This window comes from Heloderma suspectum, chromosome 2, assembly GCF_057233095.1.
Source record: "Heloderma suspectum isolate Gila_16-S chromosome 2, 16-S_ref, whole genome shotgun sequence".
Classification (NCBI taxonomy): domain Eukaryota; kingdom Metazoa; phylum Chordata; class Lepidosauria; order Squamata; family Helodermatidae; genus Heloderma; species Heloderma suspectum.
Window position 1 is genome coordinate 277,789,398 of NC_139459.1, and position 22,455 is coordinate 277,811,852.

At 48.4% G+C, this 22,455-nt stretch overlaps 1 protein-coding gene across 1 annotated transcript; it reads right to left on the reverse strand.

Annotated features, from left to right (window-relative positions):
- Positions 1-11,921: 11,921 nt before the first annotated feature.
- Positions 11,922-21,925, reverse strand: LOC146354641 (uncharacterized). Its single transcript, XM_084829815.1, has 6 exons — positions 21,812-21,925; positions 21,144-21,384; positions 16,240-16,310; positions 14,668-14,807; positions 13,001-13,057; positions 11,922-12,174 (listed from the first exon to the last, which is right to left on the reverse strand). The coding sequence occupies exons 1-6, from the start codon at positions 21,923-21,925 to the stop codon at positions 12,021-12,023; spliced, it is 777 nt and encodes a 258-aa protein (XP_084685941.1). The 3' UTR covers positions 11,922-12,020.
- Positions 21,926-22,455: the final 530 nt, after the last annotated feature.

Genomic DNA, 22,455 nt, shown 5'->3' on the forward strand with positions numbered 1-22,455 from the left:
CTAGATAGCTAGTGTGCTGCTGTGAAGGCTTGAAACAGCACAGCTCCAATTTTCTCAATGGGAAAAAGATGCTACAGATTCTCAATGGGGGTAAAAGCAGGAAGTACACTATTCTAAAGGCTTGAAACAGTGCAGCTCTGATTTTCTCAATGGGAAAAAGATACTACAGATTCTCAATGGGTAAATGCTTGTGAATGGGAAGTAGTTGTAAGTGGGAAGAAGCCTGTGTCCAAAAAGAGGGAATTGGGGAAAAAGGGGAGTGGCCCCACCCCTTGACCAGGTCACTGTCAGGTCACAGCTAGCTCACAGAAATAGGCACACCCAGGATTTAATGCGGGGGACGTGGTACACTGTGGCAGAACCACTCCGGAGCTGCATTTAAGAAAAACAAAGCACTTAAACAACTTTCCAAAAATGTGCCTTTTCCAGAGGGAAGCTGCGGAGTGACTGCAGATTGATAACAGTGTCATCTGTCACTAACGACCCTGATGTGCTCTCCCTCCACATTAAATCGGCCGTGTAGATTGGCTCTAGGACAGGAAAGCTGGCAATTGTGGTGCAGCCCAGCAGCTTTCTGGGTAACCATTTAACATAGGCCCCAGCCAGCCGCAAATGTTCCTTCTAGCCAATGACTGGCTAATCCTAAGAATATGATGTAAATAGCCAGGTGGATGTGAAAGGTTTGTTTATAGCTTAAAGCAATGTTGTCAGAGGAAGAAGGTGGAATAAGTGTGTGTGTGTGTACACACATATATTTACATATATATAAATGTAAGAGGGCGTTACTACAGTGCTTATATATTTCATGAGGCATTGCATGTATTATTATTATTTGCTGTATAGCTGAAGCTCTTGTACATGGGAACTGCTACCAAATTCCCAAGCCACAGTAAATTCTTCTTGTTTACAAAAGAGCTGAAAGTTGGGGGACAAGAATAGATGGACTCTAGAATCATATTTATAGTAACCCCTTGCCTATGGCAGTGGGGAGAATAAAGCAGCACATTCCAGACTAATCTTGGCTGGGAAACTACCAGGTCACCACTGCATCAAGGTGACGGGTAACACCTGCCTGCCTGAGGCTCTTGAAAGCTAAACCAATATAGGGAGGGCAAGGATATTATCTTTTAATCTCAGGGCCACACACAAAATGAGTTTGTGCTGATAAGGATAACACCTGCCCTGCTTACATAGGACAGGCTTTCATGAACAACAGGTTCAAGGGCTGCAGCATCAGTTCCACTTCAGTGGCTAAGTAGAGGAAAGACATTGGCTATCCACAAGGCAAAGGCAACTGGGATCCATTCCCTGACCTTCCGGAGTAGGAGTTTCCTGGCTACCCATATCTGTGAGGATTTTCAGGCATATTTTAGGGCACCCTAGAAGGCAAGGATGTCAAGGGCTACATTCCCTCAGGAAAAACAACAAAGTCTTGTGGAACACATGTATTTATTATGGCTAAGCATTCATGGACTACAGCCCACTTCATCAAATGCATCAGAAGTGTTACCCTGAGTTCCAAATGTATATAGACACACACGTGCTTGGGGAGGGGCAGGACTGCAATCAGTGAGATCAGAGGGAACTGAAATGCAGATAGTACAGACAGTGATAATGACCTTTTTAACAGTGGCCAGACAGGTGAGCTGATTAACACAGGTAGTGTGCTTTTAAAATAATAACAATAACTTGTCCTTATTCAATCCTGGAGATAGAGTTTAACCTCTTGATGAATTCTTGTTTAGCTGTTTTGTGTCTTTGCAGTTCCTTTGTTCAAGAATGGCCACCTTAAGATCAGTGATAGAGTGTCCTGGGGAGCTGGAGTGTTCCCTCACTGTTTTTTTAATATTGCCATTTCTGATATCAGATTCATCCCCATGAGAACATAAGAAGAGCCAGTCTGGATCAGACCAAAGGCTTATCTCATCCAGCATCCTCTTCACATGGTGGCCAACCAGCTGCCTGTGGGAAGTACACAAGTGGGACATGAGAGCAACAGCACCCACCCACTTGTGTTCCCCAGCAACAGGTACACAGAGACATATTGCCTCTGGTACTGGAGGTAATATACAGCCATCATGACTAGAAGCCATGTCCATGTATTATTTTGCATAGATACAGTTTGTCCTATTGCAGAATGCAGTAGGACCTTGCTGGCACACGATGGCATATATCACATTGGCAGATGAGCTGCAAATGGCATTATTAGCTCCTGGAATAGTATTGCCAGAGTAGACACAGGGACAGAGTTGGCATCCGGATCTGCCACAGGGTCTGGTTTCTGTGACCATGTCTCTGTGATGTGGTTTATTGTTGCTGGTGAGTAGCTGTTGTGATGGGCAGCTGTCTGTAAGCAAGTACAGGTCTATCACCCAAGGCTTGTTAGAGGGAAGTGTCCTGTCCAGGATGGGCTGTAGGTCACTGAGAACTTGGGGGTAATCTGTTGGTGGCCACAACTTGACAGTGGGTGGGGCCAGAGCCAGAAGTGTATGAATCCTCCCCCTTTTCTCTCTGTTCCCACCTCCTTTTTTGGTCTCTCACTCCTTCTCTCTCTCCCCATCTTCCTCCCTGCCCAGCAGGCTACCGGGAGAGGATCAAATTGCTCTTACCAGAGGTCTGAACTGTTTACTTGCAGAGGGGTGCATGAAATTAGGTGCCAGGTTGCAGGCCGCATCTGGCCCTGGGGCTGCAGGTTGCCCACCCCTGCTAAGGGTTCTGCCATTGTCATATGAATGGAACAGTATAGTCAGCATGTTTGAGCTCTGCTATGGGATACCCTTACGTACCTTATGGGGTCTGAACTGGCAATGAATGACTAAGCAGGAAAGAGATCTTGAGGTTGTGGTGGATAGCTCACTGAAAACATCAACTTAAAGCAGCAGTGGAAAAAATGCAGATTCCCAGCTGGGATCAAAAAGCGGAATATAAATATTTACATAAAGCAAATATTAGAAAAGGGATGGAAAATAAAACTACCATGGCATGATCACACTTGGAATATTGTGTGCCATTCTGGCCACTCCATGTCAACATGGATATCACAAGGCTAGAAAAGATGTAGACAAGGACAACTATAACATGCAAGGAGTTGGAGCATCTTCCTTACCAGGAAAGCCTAAAGTGTCTGGGGCTTTTTAGTATGGGAAAAAGATGGGGCACATTCTAGAGGTTTATAAAATTATGCATGATGTAGAGAAAGTGGACAGAGAAAACTTTCTCCCCCCTGCCTTCCTGCATACTAGAGTTAGATACTAGAACATGGGGTTACTCAGTGACATTGATTGGCAGCAGGCTGTTTTTTCTGCATTGGTGCTCTTGCTTCCTTTCCTTCCTTAAGTCAGTTTAGGATAGAAGAAAGAAAGGCTGTCTTCATGCAAATCCATAATTTACTATGGAAATCCACTGCCCCAATATGTGGTGATAGCCACTACTGGCTTAGCTGGTTTTAATTTGAAGGGCATTAGGCAAAGTCATGGAGGACTGGCTTATTGAAGCATTAAGTCATTATAGAGCCTCCATATTCAGAGGCAGCATACCTCTTAAAACTACACACTGAGACAGGCAACGGGGGAGGGCAGTTGCCTTCAAGTGTTGCTGGTGGTCTTCCTGGAGGCATTCGCTGGCCAATATGTGACACGGGGTACTGGACTAGATAGACAGCCATTGGCGATGCTGGCTGGGAATTATGGGAGTTGCACACCTTGAGAGCACCAGGTTGGGGAATCTAAGATAGACAGTTGATCTGATTCAGCAGAACTCTTCTTGTATCCCCCAGTCTCTTTCCCATCATTCTCTCTACCCAATTATGGTAACTCGTTATGTTTTCCAGGATGGAACCCATCATTTGTGGAGGTCTGCGGGTGGAGCACAGTCGGGTTTTTTTTTTTGCCACATCTGGGAACTGAGCCCAGTGGCTTTGGCAGATCCAAGGGCAGAGGCCAGTGCAAATCCTGAGTATTCATCTACAGTGTCACCTAAAAAAATAAACTGCTGAAGGAGGAAGAAAACAACCTTGCCCCTTGCTTTTCTGGCAACTGGCCTGGGAGCAGAACAAAAAATACACATGGAAAACTAGCCAGGCTGTTGTGTGTATATCACCCCACCCCACCCTGGTTAGTTGGCAACCCTTGTCTCTCCTGCCTAGGATGTGTCCTCAGTGTAGCCCCTGAAGGTGTTAAACCCAAGTAACCTTGGCCCTATCTCTGTGCCCCAAACCCTCCCTCCCTGAGATTTATCATTACTTGCTGAACCTCGTCTGGCAGCCAATTTTCCATCCACCTGACAAGCTCCAGAGCAGCCAATGGGTATAGCTGGGAGGGGAAGTCTCAGCAGACTCAAGTTTAAAATTCTGCCAAAGTCCAGACTTGACTGTTCCCAGTGTATATACCTATTTTGTGTGTATATGCATGTTTCAAACATATATCTATGTATAAAAATGAAGTCCCACCTCTGTGTAAACGTAAGCATTTTTTCATCCAGCTTTGGGTGCAATTCTGCTAATCTTTCAGCTGGCACAGAGGCTGAATTGCATTTATGTGTCTGCGTGTAATCAATTGTCTATTTTTCAAGGCAAACTAGGAAAAGGAAATTGATCACACGACCATGCAATATCCAACTCATTTGCAAACCTTGGACAAATATTTTATTGTGTGTTATGATGATTTTATTGTAAACCACTTTGAGGGCCCATTAGCTGAAAAGCGGCCTAAAAATCTAAATAGAAATCAATGAATAAAATGCCACTCAATATAGAGAGATAGCAAAAGCACACTTGCACATGTCTATTAAAATCCTTTTGCTGTTTTAGAATACGTATTATTCCATGGTTCCTGTAATTCATATGCAACAGTTTTTGTTGGCTTCATATTTTGTACGCGTTTTACACCATAGGTGTTTCCTTCTTCCATGATAATGGTGTCTGTGTGTGTGGGGGGGTTGCATATGGAAAGCAGGGTTTTTTTCTGTTTTGAAACACAATTAAGTGTTTGCTTAGCCGGATAAGTGCCTGTTTCTTCACTGTTTGTTGCTTTCTTTGCTGGGATAGGCAGCATCTGAAAAAGAGCGGAGAAAGGAGCTTGAAAAACTATTGTTGTCAGGTACTGTAAAATAAGTAGCTGTGTGCACAATCAAAACCACAAGGGAGCAGTTTTGGAAAGAGGTCTCTGGTGAAAACTGGTGAATAGGTGGAGTTCCATACAGCCAGAATACATTAAAAAGAAAGAAAAATTAAAACTCTGATGCTTTTACACGAGGCTGTTCGGCTGTTAATCTGCTGTATCTACTTTCGGTTTCGTTGCAGAATTGAGATCTAAGAGCTACATGAAGCGCATTTCCTTTCCTGCTTTTCCACCACAAAACCTCTATGTGGCACTGTGGTATAGCGGAATATTACAAAAAAAACAAGTAAAACCTGTGCTTTCTTTTGCTTTCACAATTAAATGCCACATCTTCCCTGCTCTAAAAAAAATCCCCGAAAGTGCTAGTTAGACACAGAAGTGAACCTGGAGGGTCACAACATCATCTAAAGAACCCATAAACAACCGTGAGTAGGGAGTGATGAGCACATGATAAGTGCCTTGTGTAGAAAAGCCTCCTGTGTAAGCAAATGGATATGGTCCACATCCATGATCCACTGTCCCTCTCAGATTGTCCTTTTCCTACAGATGTTACTCTGGGCATCCCCAACAGGGAACTGTGGCCAATGGGAAGGAATAGATTTTCAGGCAAGTACTGGTTAGGAATATTCAGATTGTGATGTTCCTTGAAGCCCATCCCACCTTATGTTATGGGTTTTCAACAGTCAGTGTAAAAAAGCACCAACTGTGGAATCATTGCAAATCAAAACCCTTGTATTCTGTGTCTGACATCAATGAGATATTCCCCAAAGGTCCAGAGATTCTACCAACTGCAGCCATCATTACAACAACAACAACAACAATATCATAGAATAGTAGGGTTTGAAGGGGCCTACAAGGCCATCGAGTCCAACCCCCTGCTCAATGTAGGAATCCAAGTCAGAGCATCATAATAATTAATAATAGTGATTTATTTGTGCACAGTTGTTGAGGCATGTGATGGCACTTGGAGCACTTTATAGAATAGTGGAAAGAGGCTGGGCAAAAGAGACAGGTAGCTGTGTGTATGCGTGCGCATGTGTGTAATATTCACTTGTGTCTGTTATGACATACTAGCAGTGGGCTCAACTGAAGCAACGATCCCCTCTTCCGAATCACTCACAATCATTAATCTACACTGCCCTGGCCTATCACTCATTGACTGTGCCAGGCCAAAGTCCTGGCCCGGAATGTAATGGAACATTCCATTGAGGCTGCGTCTCTCCAGACGCTGCCTCCTGCCGCCCCCTCTAGCTTGCTGAATCAAGGGGTTCTGAGAGGGCAAGGGGCAACTGTACCAGTACTTGCTGCATAAAGAAAGAGACACACACACAGATCATGCACACACACAGACTCCTGTGGGAACACAGTGAATCATCCCCCTTTTGTGGTATGTGGCTTGCAACTAGCACATAATATTATGGTGGTTTTTTTCCCCAAAGAGCCTTTTGTCCCAGAGACATCAGCCACCAACTCCAGAGAAAGCTTCTCCATTTCTGTTGTCTTTGGCATGGGGTGAGGACGTTCGAGAGCAGTGCACACTCCACTTTGCTATGGCTTTTACTGGAGTCAAGTCTGCTCTGTCTGGGGACACATGGGACTTGTAAGCCTGGATTATCCCAAAGCTAACCCAGGACTCTCGGTGGGTTACACAGCAATTTACTGCAAATTGTTTGGGTGGCTACTGGGGGGAGTCTTGTCCACATCATCATTTAGAGAGCCTGTTCCCTCCCTCCTGCTCTCACTTTGTTCTGCCCCTTCTGCTCTTTCTGGCCAGTGTATGTGTTAGCACCCCCACCCTCCTCATCCTACATCCCACCCTCTCCACCCAATTTTTAAAAACTTATTTTCTGTCTAAAACCACAATAGTGCAATAGCGACAGGACTAAATGTGCGGACACATTCATTTCATTTTACTTGGGGTGCTGGAACCATCGGGTGGAGTAGTTCTTTCCTGGGGGACTTTGCCCGCATTTCCCCAATGGAAGTAGTTTTTCCCATTCCCATTGAGAAAATCCCCAGGAGCGGGACTTCCGGTTGGAACCGATGTCACTCTGGCAGCTTCCCACGGGTTCTCCCGTGGGAGCTTTCTCAAACAGCTTTTTAAAAGGTTGAAAAACCTTTTCATCTCCCCGCTGGAATTAAAGAGGGGGCAAGGCAGAATCTGGACAACATCTTGGAGAAAAGTACCCCCCCTCGAGATAGTGGGGGGCTGGATTCCAGGATTATCTCCCCAGAGCTTTACCAACACAAAAAGCTATGATGAGACTCCTATTTCATAGGAGAAAACAGGGCTGACGTGTTCCATAATAATATATGCTTCAAGAAATATCAACAACTCCTGTGGGATGATTTAAGAAATATTAACAACATCTGAGAACATCTGAGGACCTGTAAGATCTGTTTCAGAGAAACATGAATGCACCGAGGAGAAGAAAGGGGATGGCTTCACCGCCAACTCCCCCGTACTTCCTGTGACAAAAGTTTCGAAAACAGAAGATATAGGGGAATTAGTTACTCTGATAAAGACTTTATCTTCGCAATTTACGGAGCAAGCCAGAAGGTTGGATTTAATCCAAAATTCCATCACCGCCTTGCAAGGAGGCATTGATTTAATTAATGCGTCATGGCAAAAAATGGAGACAAGAATTAATGAGCTAGAAGACTGAGTAGCAGCGAATGAAACTTCGACACAAATTTGTTCTAAAAATACCTCTGACAGAATTTCTTAGCTGGAGGCCTTCACAAGAAGATCCAATGTACGTATTATTGGGATTAAAAATCTGTCTAATGATGTAAAATTGCCTATTTTTGTAGATAAACTTTTGCATGTGATACTCCCTATCCCATCTGATTATTTACTTGATATTGAGCAGGCATTTCGTGTGCCAGATGTGAAAGTGACTGACTATACCATCATAGTCCAATTTGCAGAAGTCTCCACAAAGCATTATATCCTGCATTTGGCAAGAGAGCGTGGAAGCCTTTCCTGGAAACAAAGTTATGTTATTTCCAGATTACATCAAAGAGGTGGTGAATAAAAGAAGGCAATTTATCAAAGCAAAAAATATGGCAAAACAAATGAACTTACAATATTACTTAAAATATCCTGCTACACTTTGCATCGTGTCTGAAGGTCAGATGAAGAAGTTTATAAATCATGAAATGGTGGAGGTATGGCTGAACGTAAAAATGTGTGAGATTCCTGATACAACCCCATGAACTGGAATCTTTAAACAAGCTTTGTTAACTGTTTGTGTTTAGTCAACATGATCCAGGCTAGGTCAGAGGATAAATTATTATATATATATTTGTTTATTCTCTTTCATCTTTTGTTTTTTCTTGCTTTTCTTTATATTCTTTATTTCAAAAGAGATATGGTATGCTGTATTTAAATTAATTGTTTGAGGGTACAATGTGTACTTATATATCTAGTATGAAATATAAAATATATTACTGACTGTTGAAGGTTTATTTTAAGTTTTATTAATATATAACACTATATTCCTTTTTTAAATTATTATTATTAGTAGTAGTAGTAATAGTAGTAGTAGTAGTAATCTAGGCTACTGGGAATGAACTGTAGACCTGTTTCTTGGATATAAGATTGATGATATGATATTGAAATGTAAGGTTGTTCATTAAACTGTAAGGTTGTTAAGGTTATAGATATAGTTTGTAAAATAGAATGGCATCAGAGGCTGGGGGGTATTGGGAGTTTAAATTTAATTATTTAAGGAGGAGGGAAAGGGAGGAGGGAAGGGGAAAGAATCTTCTTCCTTTTTCTTTACCTCCTTTCCTCCTCCCTTTGGCTTTTTTCCTCCCCCCCCCCTTTTCTTTCTTTTTCCTTCTCTTTTTGTTAAGATGGTGTCCTCATCAGAATATTGTATTGTTGGGAAATTCTAGTATTGATCAGGTTGTTGGTATGTTTGGTATTGTATATTTCATTTATAAATATAAAATAAATAAAAATATATTCCAAAAAAAAGAGAAAATCCCCAGGAGTGCAGCAGCGACCCCTCACATTACCGCAGTAGTGGGGACACTCAGTCACTTTAGGTAGCCTGCTTTCAATCTTTAACATATCCCCCCCTTCTGTGCATCTTTACTCAGAAGTAAGAAATATATCTCACACCCCTGCAGTGAAAGGGTTAAAGGCTAACTGTAGTAACTTGCCCTAAAGCGCTCTTTCACTTCTCCAGTGCTGTCTTAAATCACTATTGTGATGTTGTGCTTCTTTGATTTCTGTAGTTTCTCTGTTGTTATGAAAAGTCCCTTCTCCACTTTATCGCTGTAATGATCTTTCCTTCTCATTGTGAGCAGGGGGAGGAGAAAGGGGTGTGTGGAAGCAGTAGGCAAAAGTGCACACATGGGGAAAAATGAGGTGGGGAGCAATAACTCTGCAGCAGATTGCTGGGATGCTGCGAAATTAAGTTGGAGGGGAGCTCTCAGGAGCCTTCAGATGCTGCACTGAAGGACTGGAGACTATAGTTTCTTCAGGGAAATCTGCACACATGGGGAAAATTAGTTGCTCACCCTTCATAATGTAGTAGCAGCGGGGAGCCTGAGAGCAGGGGGAAGGAGAAAGGGAGTAGTGACCACTCACCTTACCACAATAGTGGGGACACTCAATCACTTTAGGTAGCTTGCTTTCAATCTTTAACATACCTTTCCCCGTTCTGTGCATGTTTACTCAGAAACAAGAAATACATCTCGCTCCCCTGCAGTGAAAGGGTTAAAGGCTAATGGTAGTAACTCGTCCTAAAGCACTCCTTTGCTTCTCCAATGCTCTCTTAAATCGCTATTGTGATGTTGTGCTTCTTTGATGTTCTGTAGTTTCTCTGTTATGTAAAATCCCTTCTCCGCTTTATTGCTTTATCATGGTAACTTCTCATTGCGAGCAGGGGGAAGGAGAAAGGGAGAGGGAAAAGCAACAGGCAAAAGTGCATACTTGGGGAAAAACGGGGTGGGAAATAAATCTCACTCATTGGTCTCCCCATCTTTACTTTATGTCCACCCACCACCATACCCCACTTGTAAATAACTCCACTCCCCCGCAGGTGGCGGTGGTTGGTGAAACTGGAGCACTTACTTAGAGTTCATGATGTAGTGGCAATGTGCTATTTCAATGTTGAGCTTTTACACAGAATCGATTTAAGAGGATTTTTTAAGGTAGAGGCTGCTAAGCAGAGCACACCTATACTTTTGGGGGGATTGCCACCAGAGGTTAGCGTCAGGAAAGGTGAAGTAAATACCATGAGGTAGCTCAGAACTCGTGAATGGCCAGCTGCAAAATGGCGAAAACACTGGGGAGACGCAGGTAGGGGAAACACTGGGGGAATACCCCTTGACCAGGGTCAGTGAGATCATGGCCAGGTAAACGACACACCCCTGGGCAGGGCTATCATGCCAAAGTAAATGCGGAGGGTTGGTACACACTGCAACAGAAGCGCAGACAAGCCGATAAGGGGGAAAAATCGGACTAAAAGTAGTCTCAGAAAAACTGGTTTTTCCATGAAAATCTCTGGGATGGCTGTGGGATGACCACGACATCACGTGCCCCAAACGACCTCCAAATGCAGCCAACTCACAGCAAATCCCCCATGGAGACCCCCCCCCCAGATTCATATGTACAGGGAGGGCATGTGGTACAGCCCTTTCAAGGCAAGTATTGCCTTGAAATGCAGGTGGGAGGTTCCCTTGACTGAAGCATCCCTGAGCTAAAGTCTCCCTTTACATGGAAAAATCCCTTTCCAGACACAGAGAGGCTTTGAGGTGGAGGTGCCTCACATCACATGACTGTTCACAGCCCTCCTTGGCCCTGGAAGGGGATGGAACAAGAGAGCAGGTAGCCTGCTGAGTTTACTATCTGTTTTAGCAGACAACAAAGACATGAAATGAGGGACCCTTGACTCCGAGATAGGATTGCCAGCAAGTAAATCATCGAAAGGATAAATCAGGGTTTCTGTTCAAGGGCGTGGCAGGTTCTTTGACAAGAACTGCAGCCATGTAAGAAAGTCCTCAAGGCAGACATCTTGTACACTGGTGAGACATTAACTATTAGGGGTTGGATCCAGGTTTAAGCTGTTTCGGCGGAAGTAGGTTTCCCCGCCCCATCCTTCCCATGGCACCCCTCCAGCCCTTTGAAAATGCTACAAAGAAAGTCAGGAGACCTTGCAGAATGGGGTGAGCTGCGACGTGTGGCTGGGAGGGGGATCCCCAAAAATCAGGTGGAGGGATCTTCCATAAGTGGGGAGCCCTTCCTCTCATGGAAGGCAGATCCTGGATCCAACCCTAGGAATCTAAGGGTATTTCTGTGCAGGCACACCCCAACTGCACTATTAGTCTTTGTAAGATAAGTCTTGTAGGTTCCTTTGCAGAGACAATATCCACCTGCCCATAATGACCCAGTTCACACAATCAAAACAAGCCACCGTGGCTTGTTGTGAGCCATGATGTGTGCCAGGCACAATTTGCATCATCATAGCCTAGCTACAGCTTATTGTGTTGCCCGAACCTGGGCAGCATGGCTTGTTGGAGGGGTAAACAACCCTCCAATACTCCACGGGATGTTCTAGGGTTATTTTAAGGTTGCTTAGCCCTCCAACAAGCCATGCTGCCCAGGTTCAGCAAACTGCACCTGGCACATGCCGCCACAACTGTTTGTTGTGATCATGCAAAATGGCCCACTCTGTGGGACGCAAGGTCCTTCAGCACGTTGGCCTCCAGTTCCGCTTTCATATCCTCACCTTTCAGGGCCGCGCTGGTACAAACTGTGCCTGCATAAATGCAACAGATGAGAGTAAAAGATGTTCCAACTAACTTTATTTACCCAGATCTCACTCCACAGAGAGGACAGACAGTTGGAAAGCAACAGCTGGACAGACAGAACCACAGCGACATCCACTAGGGCAGGAGGACTGAGCAACACGGCCAGGCCAAGGAGCAGCACACGGAATCCGCATGACTCCACTCCATGCAAGCGGCTCTCGAGCAGCTCCTGCTCCTCTCAGGTTTGCTGCTGCTGCGTGGCACTAAGTGGCGGGACGGGACAGGAACCCTGGGGGCACAGCAGAATGGGACATATTCAGAGGCAGGGGGAGAAAGCCAGGAATCTTCACTATCACACCTTCCACGATGCTCCGCCAGACAAACATATGCTTTCTTGGTGTGAGAACTCCTGCATGGCGCCCTGGCTCCAGGGAACCCCAGCTAGCAAGGAAGCTGGCAACACCATTTTCTCCACAACTTGCTAGGCCAGGGGTGTTGAGCCTCAGGTCTGTAGGCAAATCTGGCCTGCCTGGGCTCCTAAGCAGGCCCTCCAGTGTTTCACAGATGGCCCCGCCCCTTCCCTTGGCCCCGCCCCTTCCCCCAACTGCCCAACATTTGGTGGTTTCCCAGCTTTTGCGCAGTTTCTTCCCATTCTAAAAGGCTGAAATACCTCTCCGAAGGCTGAATTACTGGCAATGAGAGCTTTATGCTAAAACATGCTGGTGTATTCGCTATTTTGGCCCTGGCCCTTTTTGCCTTTAGCCCCATCCACTACTGAAACACGGCCCCCAAGAACTTCTCCAAAGCTGAATTCAGCCCTCAGGCTAAACGAGATTCATCACTGTTGGCCTAGACTCCCTCCCCACCCCCCACTCTCCCGGTGATACGTCCTGGACCCCCCACGCCTTCCTCTTCAGGAACTCCCTGAGTGCTTATAAGATCCTCAGTGCGGGGTTAGCAAAACCCCTGTTGGAAGCCAAGCTGAAATCCACATCCTTCTCTTTGTCAGGCTCACTTCCCAAATGGCAGCGGAGGAGGACGCTATCATTGGGACCTTGGGAAGAGGCAAATAAATTGTCCTTTGTTCATGGACCCGTGTCTGGCTGGAAGCATACCTTGGACTCATCTCCATCCATCTGGTTGGGCCAGGACTTCTGGGGTGTGTGGAAGGCCTGCAATGAGAGGCAGGACTGAGTTTCTTCAAGGGGGGCAGACTGTTCCAACGCGGAGCGCAGCTTGCAATCTACTGATACAACATGAAGCGGGGGCAACTCCTTCCCAGCAAATTCATAGGAGAGCAGACATCTGCCTTGGGCATGGGATCCCTCTACACAGTTGTACTCTGGAAACTTGGCTGGGAACATGGTCCGAGACCACGGTTGCAGGGCCTTTGCCCTCAATGGCAACTTGATCATATTGTGCGCACGGCCCACCCAGATATTTATTACATTTATATCCTGCCTTTTTTTCCTCCTCAAGGAACTCAAGGCGGTGTACATAATCCTCCTCCTCTCCATTTTATCCTCATAACAACAACCCTGTGAAGTTGGGCTTAGAGTCTGTGACTGCCCCAAAGTCACCCAGTGAGCTTCCATGGCCGAGTGGGGACTAGAACCCAGATCTCCCGACTCCCAGTCCAACACTCTAGCCACTACACCATACTGGATTATCATAATGAGGCAACCCAGACCTTAGATGGGCCCTCTGACGCACCCTTCAGAAACAGAGAATTTCCCACAAGAAGGTCAGCTGGACTCCAGGGCACTTCCCAGGAGAGCACCAGTCTATTAGAGGACCAATAATTGCAAGACAGAGGCATCAGATCATAGGAAGCTGCATTATACCGGGTCAGACCGTTGGTCCATCCAGCCCAGCACTGTCTACTCTGAATGGCAATGGCTTCCCAGGGTCTCTCTCATCACCTGCTACCTGCTCCTTTTCATGGGAGATGCTGGGAATTGAAAGTGGGACCTTCTACATCAGGGGTGGGGCATGTGGGGCCCTTCAGATGTTGGTGGACTGCAGCTCCCATCATTCCTCACCACTGGCCATGCTGGCTAGGGCTGGTGGGAGCTGCAGTCCAACAACTTCTGCGGGGCCAAATGTTCCCCACCCTTGCTTTACATGCAAATCAAGTGCTCTACCAAGAAACGATGGCCCCGCTCCCTTCCCTGTCTCGGAGTCCCAGAGCAATGGACATTCAGGCAACAAGGGCTCCCCATGGGGTTCCTCTCCTGGGCCTGGGATGGCGGAAGCCACAGGGGACTCCGAGTGTCCCCCTGCTAGCCCTGGAATCTCCGTCTCCTGGCTCAAGCGCCCCGCAAGGCAGCGCTGTGAAAGTGAATGGGTGGCCCAAACAGACAGGCGGAAGGCTCAGCTTGCAACATAGCAAGGATGGACTGCAGCTGCCATCCCCAAGCCGGTGCCCTCCAGATGGCTTGGACTACAACTCCCAGCATTCCTGACCACCGGCCATGCTGGCTGGGGCTGATGGGAGCTGATGTCCAAAGTATCTGGAAGGCACCAGGTTGGGGAAGGCTGGGCTGCAGGACAAGAGGATCGGGGCTGGCCTCATGGCAGAGCCGCTGCACAGCCAGCCTGGAGGAAGCAGCAGCTGCCTCTGCAACGCCCCCCGTCAGCCCAAGCGCTGGGCTTGTTCATGGACTTCGCCCCCACCACGGAACCCTTAGACTCGGCACGTGCCCTGGCAGCGCCCTGCTCCCTGAAGCTCCGCTTTGCCCCTGGCCTTTGAGATCCCCTCGCCGAAGCCTGGGTGCTCCACCTGTGACTCTCGCCATGCACTGAGGGCTCTTCGCTCAAGTGGAGCCGGGCTGGAACAGTTACCTTCTTGGCAGGCTGGATCTCCTCGGTGGATTTGGACCGAGCTTTCACTCCCTGCTTCTGGGGGGAGCTGGGTTGCTCCTGTGGCACAGGAAGGATACATCAAAGGGGGGGGGATGCGCCCCTCGTAAAGCCATGCTCTGCCCTCAGAATCTTTCTCAACCGGCAGCTCAGTGCAGCCACCCCAGAGAGAGATGATGGGATCGTCCTAGGCGCCCCATTTGCGTATACTCCCAGCGACATGGGAGCCCCTTCCATATGGCGAGATCCCATGCCACTGCAGCCGAAATCTGAATCATATGCGGTGGGGCGAATTTCATGGGTACATTCTCTTTCTCACTTGGGCTGGAAATTGGGAGGGAAGGACCCATGTGGCTGGCCATGCCCATGTGGTTCCAGGGTTCGGAGGCATACAACAGGGGCTTGAGATCTCACTATAGGGAAGCATCTTCCATGCCATCAGCATGCATGAATGGGACTGGCAGGGCGGGCCCAGCTGCTCAGGCATTCCTAGCAGTAGCCCGGGGTAGCAGATACACCGAGGAAGGAACCCAAGAAGCCTCTGTGGGCCACACTGGGGATCCCAGCGGGCCAGATTGGGCCTGCGGTTGGGAGTTCTGCACCCTCTGTGTACCCCTTGTGCCACTATATATGGCCCACTTGCCATGAAGTGGCTCCTGGCACTCCCCCTTCAGCACAATGTGAACGAGGGAAGTAAATACAAGCAGGTCATCTGCAAGGTGAACTGCATGAGTACATGCGACATCTCAGAGCATGCTGGGGTGCAGCTGCCGCCTTGCATGCTCTTTCACTGGTGGCGGCAAAGCACAAGCCAAGAGCTGACTCCCAGGAACCCCAGTGATAAGATCAAGGAAGCCAGGGCGCACGGTCTGGGGCACAGTTTGCAGCCCTTTGAGGCTGGCTGTCCACGGAAAGGATAGGACCATCTGGCAACCAGGAACTGAGAGGTGCAGCAATGTAGACGCCTTGACAGGAAATCTAGGAGGGGGAGCTAAGCCCCTCATTGGTCCCTACAGCCAATGCCCATACTCCTATACCAGGCTGAGCAAGATTTTCCGACGTGTGGGCTCTCCCATGACACCCAACGGCAGATCCAATCTGCAAAGACTGGAAACACACTGGAGAATTAACCTGGGACCTTTTGCCTGCAGATTGTATGCTCTTTCACAGAGCTATGGCCCCTTCACAAGAGGAGTAGGCTTGGCATAACACAACTGTGATGCTCTGTACAGCACTGTGGCTCTCTGCCAGATTACCCTGGGCAGGACCCTGCTACACACCTGGTGGCACTAAAGTGCCTTTCCCCTTGGCAAAAAAAGTTGGGGTTTGGGGTGCCATTGCTGTTTCTAGGTGATAGCTTGCACCTCTTCCTGGTGCTGCTGAGCATCTATATTGTGTCAGCTGTAACGCAGGAGCGATGAACAGACATGGGAGGTTTTCCCTGAAACATGACTTTTGGGGCCTCCTCACTGTGGGATCTTTCCTGCCGTACCTTTGTGTTCAGCTCCATGGCTTCTTCCTGGTGCGTAATTTTGAGATCTTTCTCTGGCCAGACAGAAGATTCTGCAAGGAAGATGTACATCATCTGAAAAACCACCAGTCTCCCCTGCCTCTACCTCCACACACACACTCTTTGATCAAATTCCCTATTTTCTGAGCAATCATGTATTGCAGTTTGGGTGTTGATTAATGCAATTTCCTTTCAACAGAAGTGCTAAATTAGGAAGGGTGCCTTGCCTGGAACACCTGCAACAATGGACAAATAGTACCTCATTTTTGTGCTAAACACAGTGGGGGTTTCACCAAGGCACGTTTTTTCTCATCTCCTGGAGACTGAGGCTTCTCCTGAGCTAGAGAATGATGTGGTGGTGATATCCCTTACTGCGGATGCGTAGAACCTCAGGTCTGGGGGGCAAATATGGCTCTCCTGGGTTCCCCAGATGGCCATGTCCCTTCTCCTGGCCCTACCCCCTGATTGGTGGTTTCCTGGCTTTTTTACCCCCCCCCCCTTCTAAAAGGTTGAAATGCCTCTCCTAGGGCTGACTTACTGGCAGTAAGAACTTGCAGCTAAAATATGCCGGTATTTCTGGCCCTGCCCCTTTTGCCCCACCCCTTTTGCCTTAGCCCCACCCACCACTGGAATGCAACCCCCAATAGCTTCTCTGAAATGGGATTTGGCCATCGGGCTGAAAGAAGTTCGGCACTCTTGCATTATTGCATATTAGGCTCCCTTTGCAGGAGTAGGCTATTGCCCTCATGTCCTGCTTGTGGGCTTCCCAGAGGCATCTGCTTGACCACTGTGGAAACGGGATGCTGAACTAGACAGGGCTCTTCTTACATTTTTGGGAAGGCAATCCCAAAAAAGGACTAGAAAAAGAAAGAGCTAGACAGAAGGTAAAGGTTTGCTCACTGGGGTAGTTGTTTTGGTCAGTGTTTCTAGCCTGAAGGGGACTGCAGCCCTCTGGACTGAAAGTAACCACCTCATCTTTAGACAAGGAATTTGGGCAGGCTAGAAAACAAAATTTCTATTCCACGTCAATGTGCAGCTGTTCCATTTCCCCCTTCAGTGGAGGCTGGTGGCTCCATTGTCAATGGGGTGATATATCCACTCCGGGTTTCAGTCAGAACCAGTCAGAACTCTAAAGGAGCTATCCAAAATGCCGAACCCCAGCCCCCAAATAGGTGCAGCACTGTGGAGAGCTCCTTTAGAGTTCCAACTGAGACCCGGAGCGGATTCACCACACCACTGACGTCGGAGCCCCCAGCTGCCACTATCCCGCTTAACTGGTCTGATTGCCTTCACAGTGTTTCTGTCGTAGGCAGCTGCTTTACACTGAGCCAACCCACAGGTCTATCTAGACCAATATTCTCTTGTCCAGCTGACAATGGTTTTCCAAGATGTCTGGCAGAGCTCTTTTGCAGCCCTGCTGCTGGAGCCCTCCCCTTGAGTAAATCCCCCTTTCCCCCATTTACTCCAAGAAGGATCTGCAACAAAATGTTGCACCGTGCAGTGTTCTTGTTCAGTGTTCCAGCCAAGCCCTTTTCCATTCCAGTTCCTCTACCCATTGGTTTTTCATCCCTTGCCCCCCAAACAGTCAGCCAGCATTCTATGGCCACTGAACATGCTCAGTCCTCATTGAGCCATTTGGAGTTCTCCCTGTGGACACCCCCACCCCCACTTAGGGTTTTTTCTTTTTAAAATTGTACATCTGCAAGCCATAGGGAGGTCCCTCAGGTCTGCTAATACCTCTCCTTTGTGCATGGAGCCATTTTGGCTGCATAAGTATCCACACTTGGAGAATGAGTTCACTATTTGTGACTGCTTGCATGAAGGAGGAAGCATCCATGTCAGGGGTAGGTAACCTGGTGCCCTCCAGATATTTCGGACCATAACTCCCATCAGCCTGAGCCATCATGGCTCATCAGAATTATAAGAGTTGTAATCCAAATTATCTGGAGGGTATCAAGTTGCTTTCCCCTGATCCATGTGAATCTGCCCATGCTTTCATTTCACTTTGGCAAGTTGAATTACTCTATTAATTGAAAAATATAATTTTATGTGTATTTTATTTATGCTAAATGTTTCTTTTGCATGTTTATTATTATGACATACATCCGTATCAATGTTGGCTATGATTACTGTATTTATATCCCTTTTGTTCCTTCAGAACCTATTGCTATAGGCTTTGAATTTTCATTTTGCACTTAGTGTATTCTTGTTTCTCATATTATTCTGTAAAACCTTGTTACATTGGTGACCCTTTGTTACCTGGAGCACCAATCCCTAACCCTAAGGGAAAGCAGCTAAAGGCCTCTGACCCAAATTCGACACTCCACATACTCCCTGTTCCTCCAAGATCTCTTCCAGATTGGGTGGGTGGGTAAGGGAATAGTATTATTTATCTGCACATACTATTTCATTTAAATAAATAGACATTTGAACCTACCCCTTGCCTAGCATCAGTGCTGAGTATTAAAAATCCAAATGTGGTGCATGACCCAGCCAAAACTAAGCCCATATATGTCCCACTTCTTTCTTTAAAAAAAAACAAACTTTATTAAATACTATATACAAGTCTACATGTCCCCTTGATTTTAATCACATAATTCAAATCCCATGATTTAAAGCACATAAATCTCTCCCTGTGAAACCAATGGGGGGAGTGTTTAACTTTGGCTAGACTGTGCCCAGTAGGCTGCACAGCAAGTAAAAAGCATGGCAGGTGCAAATCCTAAAGCAGGTACTTGGGTGTGTGTGGGGTGGGGTGGAGGTCATGTGATTCTTCACTGCTTTGTAGAATGCTACCATGGCTGTCCTGAGACAGTTTGCTACCTGAGGTGAAGGACAAGACACACACACCCATCAGTCTTTCTGCCTACACAAGCTGACTGGCCTGGCAACAAAATCTGACTTCAGCTCTGGCGATGGGGCAGCATCCTCCACCTCACCTGAGGGCAATAGGCTAACTTAGGTGATGCAGTGCAGGCTACCTGAAACACATACCTCTGTCCTCCAGTGGAGGGGGATGGCCAGGGGCTGCTGCCCTCTCCACACTACTGAGCATCTGCCACCTGAGATGACTGTGTCGCTCTGCCTAATGGTAGAGATGGCCCTGAGCACCACTCATGAACATATGCAAGGCACTGCAAAAAGTTTGCTTCCTTTCTTTCCCTCCCCACAGCATGCTGAGCATATTGGTGTTACTGAACCCTCCTTGCATGCAAGGACAAAGCAGTACACTCCGCTGTTTAATGCCCTTCCACTCTAACTTCTGTCCATCTGCCCCTCCCTCCCTTGGCCATAGCTGCGGCCTTCCCAACCCTTCCCCCCTATCACGGAGGCTCTTTTCAGCTCAGATTGATGAAGAAGATGGGAAGGAAACTACCGATACCCAGGGTGCTTCTAGATGAGGCTTTTATCGTACAGTCACGATGGCCCTGTCACACTCATGGGATTTTACGGGGGCTCCAGAGAATGTCATCTTCAATGCGTAACCCGTGTTTTCCCACTGCTTCTTCCATCTGTTTTGTTTCCTCAAAAATAGCCTGCTCAGGAGGAAAAGATGGAGTAGCTGCACAGCATCTTTTAATTGGCAGAGTTAGGAGCCGTTCAGCTGAAAGCACCCCACGCCCTCGGTGGAAAAGTCACTGGAATGCTGAGTCTAACCAGCCACCAACAGAGATGGGAACGCCTTTCCCACGTTCAAAAAAACGACAGGAAAAAACGTGACCTGCCCCGGCCCTCTTTTCGAAGTGTTCAAGGGTGAGGAGGGAGCGGAGCAGCTTTCTTAGCCTGCTCAACCATCCTAAGCCACAGCCAGGCACTGCTCCCCTGCTGAGGGGTCCCTCGCTCCTTGGAGGCTGGGAATCTGCTTTGAAACCCAGCACTCTGCAGTTCGAAAGCATGGTCCCCTGGAGGGCCTTCTCCGTGGCACCCACACGACGGGCACATCTGCTCACACACATCCGCTCCTCCTCCTCCACAGGTGCTGCCCCAGCCTGGGTGGGTTGCTCAAGTGGACCCAGGTGAGCGCCACTGTCTCCTTTCCTTCCTGGTCTTCCTTCCTATGGGGCGGAGAGTGTCCAGGGGAGGCTGGTGGCTCCGACGTCAGTGGGGCTATGAATCCACTCTGGGTTTCACTCAGAACTCTAAAGGACCTATCCAAGGTGCTGAACCCAATCCCAAAAATAGGTTCCGCGCCCTGGATAGCTCCTTTAGAGTTCCGAATGAAACCCAGAGCGGATTCACAGCTCCACTGACATGGGAACCACCAGCCTCCACTGCGCGCGTCTACAGGAGGCCAAGTCGCTCTCCCTGCTCTGGGAGCCGGCTCTCTTCTGTGCAGAGCGCAGGAATCGCCTTCAAGAGCTCGCCAGGGGAATGCGGCCACTCGCCCCAGACAGGACGAAACTGGAAGGTGGAATTGCGCCCAGTGACACCGGGGGCTCTTGTCCCTAACGCCTGACCCTAAGTCTTGCCAAACGTGCCAGGAATTCGCACCTCGGATCCCGCACCACCTTGCCAGCCTCGTGGTGCGGGACCGGGATCCAACCCGCCGCCACGGCAAGGCGGGGGCCGCGAAGCGCCGGCGTTGCAACCAGCGCGGCCGACTCCCGCCGCCAAGCGCCCCAAAGGGAGAGGCGTGCGACCCCCGCCCCGCGAGCCCTGTCCCACAGCGTCCCCTAGCGCTGCCCCGGGAAACGGAGGCCGACCCGGCGACGAAGCGCCCTCTGCGTTGCTCCTTACAAGCACAGCGCCCCCTAGCAATGCGAGCAGTAGCTCCGGGCAGACAGAGACCCCGCAATCCGTGAATGAAGGGCCCTCCCCCTTTAAAGCGGCCAGGCGGCGGGCCAGCTGCGGTGTCTCCCTGCAACAGCCGGCTCGCCCCTGCTTACCTGTCTGTCTGGCGGTCCGTCTGCCGCTGACTCTACCGGCGGCTCCTGCCGTCCAGGATCGCAGCTTGCACTGGCTTCTCCCCTCCCCGCTCTCATTCAGACATGCGGCCAGGGCCAGCCAATGGGGAAGCAGCCTCCTCCTCCCCCGTGTTGGGCATGCGAGGCGGCGGCTCCGCGGGCCTCTGTCTGAGCCGGGCAAGGCGGTGGCGCGCCGCTGGGGGCTGCCCCGCCCCGCCCGTTCCTAGCAAAGTCACACCCGCAGGGCAGAGCTGGTGCGCCGGGCGAAGGCTTGTCGGGATCGCGTGCTTCAAGAGGGCTAGCAGCCTGCCCCGGGTGTGTGGGCGCGGCCACCCCACGAGTGTAGCGCTCCCAGCCACGTCCTCAGTTCTCCAACATCTCTCCTAAAAATAATAATAATAAAAATACTATTTATCATTATCATTAGGAGAGATGGTGGAGGGCTGAGAGCTGGCCTGGGCACACCATGCCAGGGACTCCTTTGCTGCTGGATCTGGTCCCCAGGGGTCCCCAAACCCTCTTCCAAAGGTGGAGGTGCATCCCCTGAGGGTAGGCAAGTTCTGTAACAGTAATAGTAATACTAATAATTATTAATTATTATTTAATAATTCATTTAATAATTTATTATTACTGTTACAGAACTGGCCTACCCACAGGGCACGCACCACCACCTTTTGAAGAGGGGATCTGGACCCCTGGGGACCAGATCCAGCAGCAAAGGAGTTCCTGGTGTCCCGCTGGTTTGTGGGTTTCCATGATCGCATGGTTACCTACCTATTGATGTGCATAGGAATCCCCATCCCCATCCAGGCTCATTGGAAAGAAATGGATTGGGGCTCTGGCAATTAAGCCATAAATGGCTCCCTTCCCCTCTCTTCTCTCCCAGCCCCTCCCAGTAGTCCCCTCTCCTCAGTCCAGCAGCCTTTTCCTGGCTGTTTCCAGACAGAGGGCTCTTAGCACTTAGAATCAGAAGGGTATCATGCAGCTATTCTTTCTTTTCCTCCTTAACAGGTTTTCCACAGTATGGAAAAAGATGGAAGAAGCTATGAGAAAACACGGGAGGGTAGTGAGAGGAAGATGACACTATAAAGTTCCATGAATAAGGCAGGGCGATGGTACCATAAAAGCTTTGCCTGGAAGCACCTGTTGTCTCAAAGGTAGCCATGCTGTACATGAAGGAATGGCTGTGGAAGGATCATGAGGGACCTTGCATCAAGAGGAAATGTCCATCCCCAAACAGTTCTATCCCCACAATTCCTGAAATTCACTGTGTGTGCAGACAAAAGCATGTCTG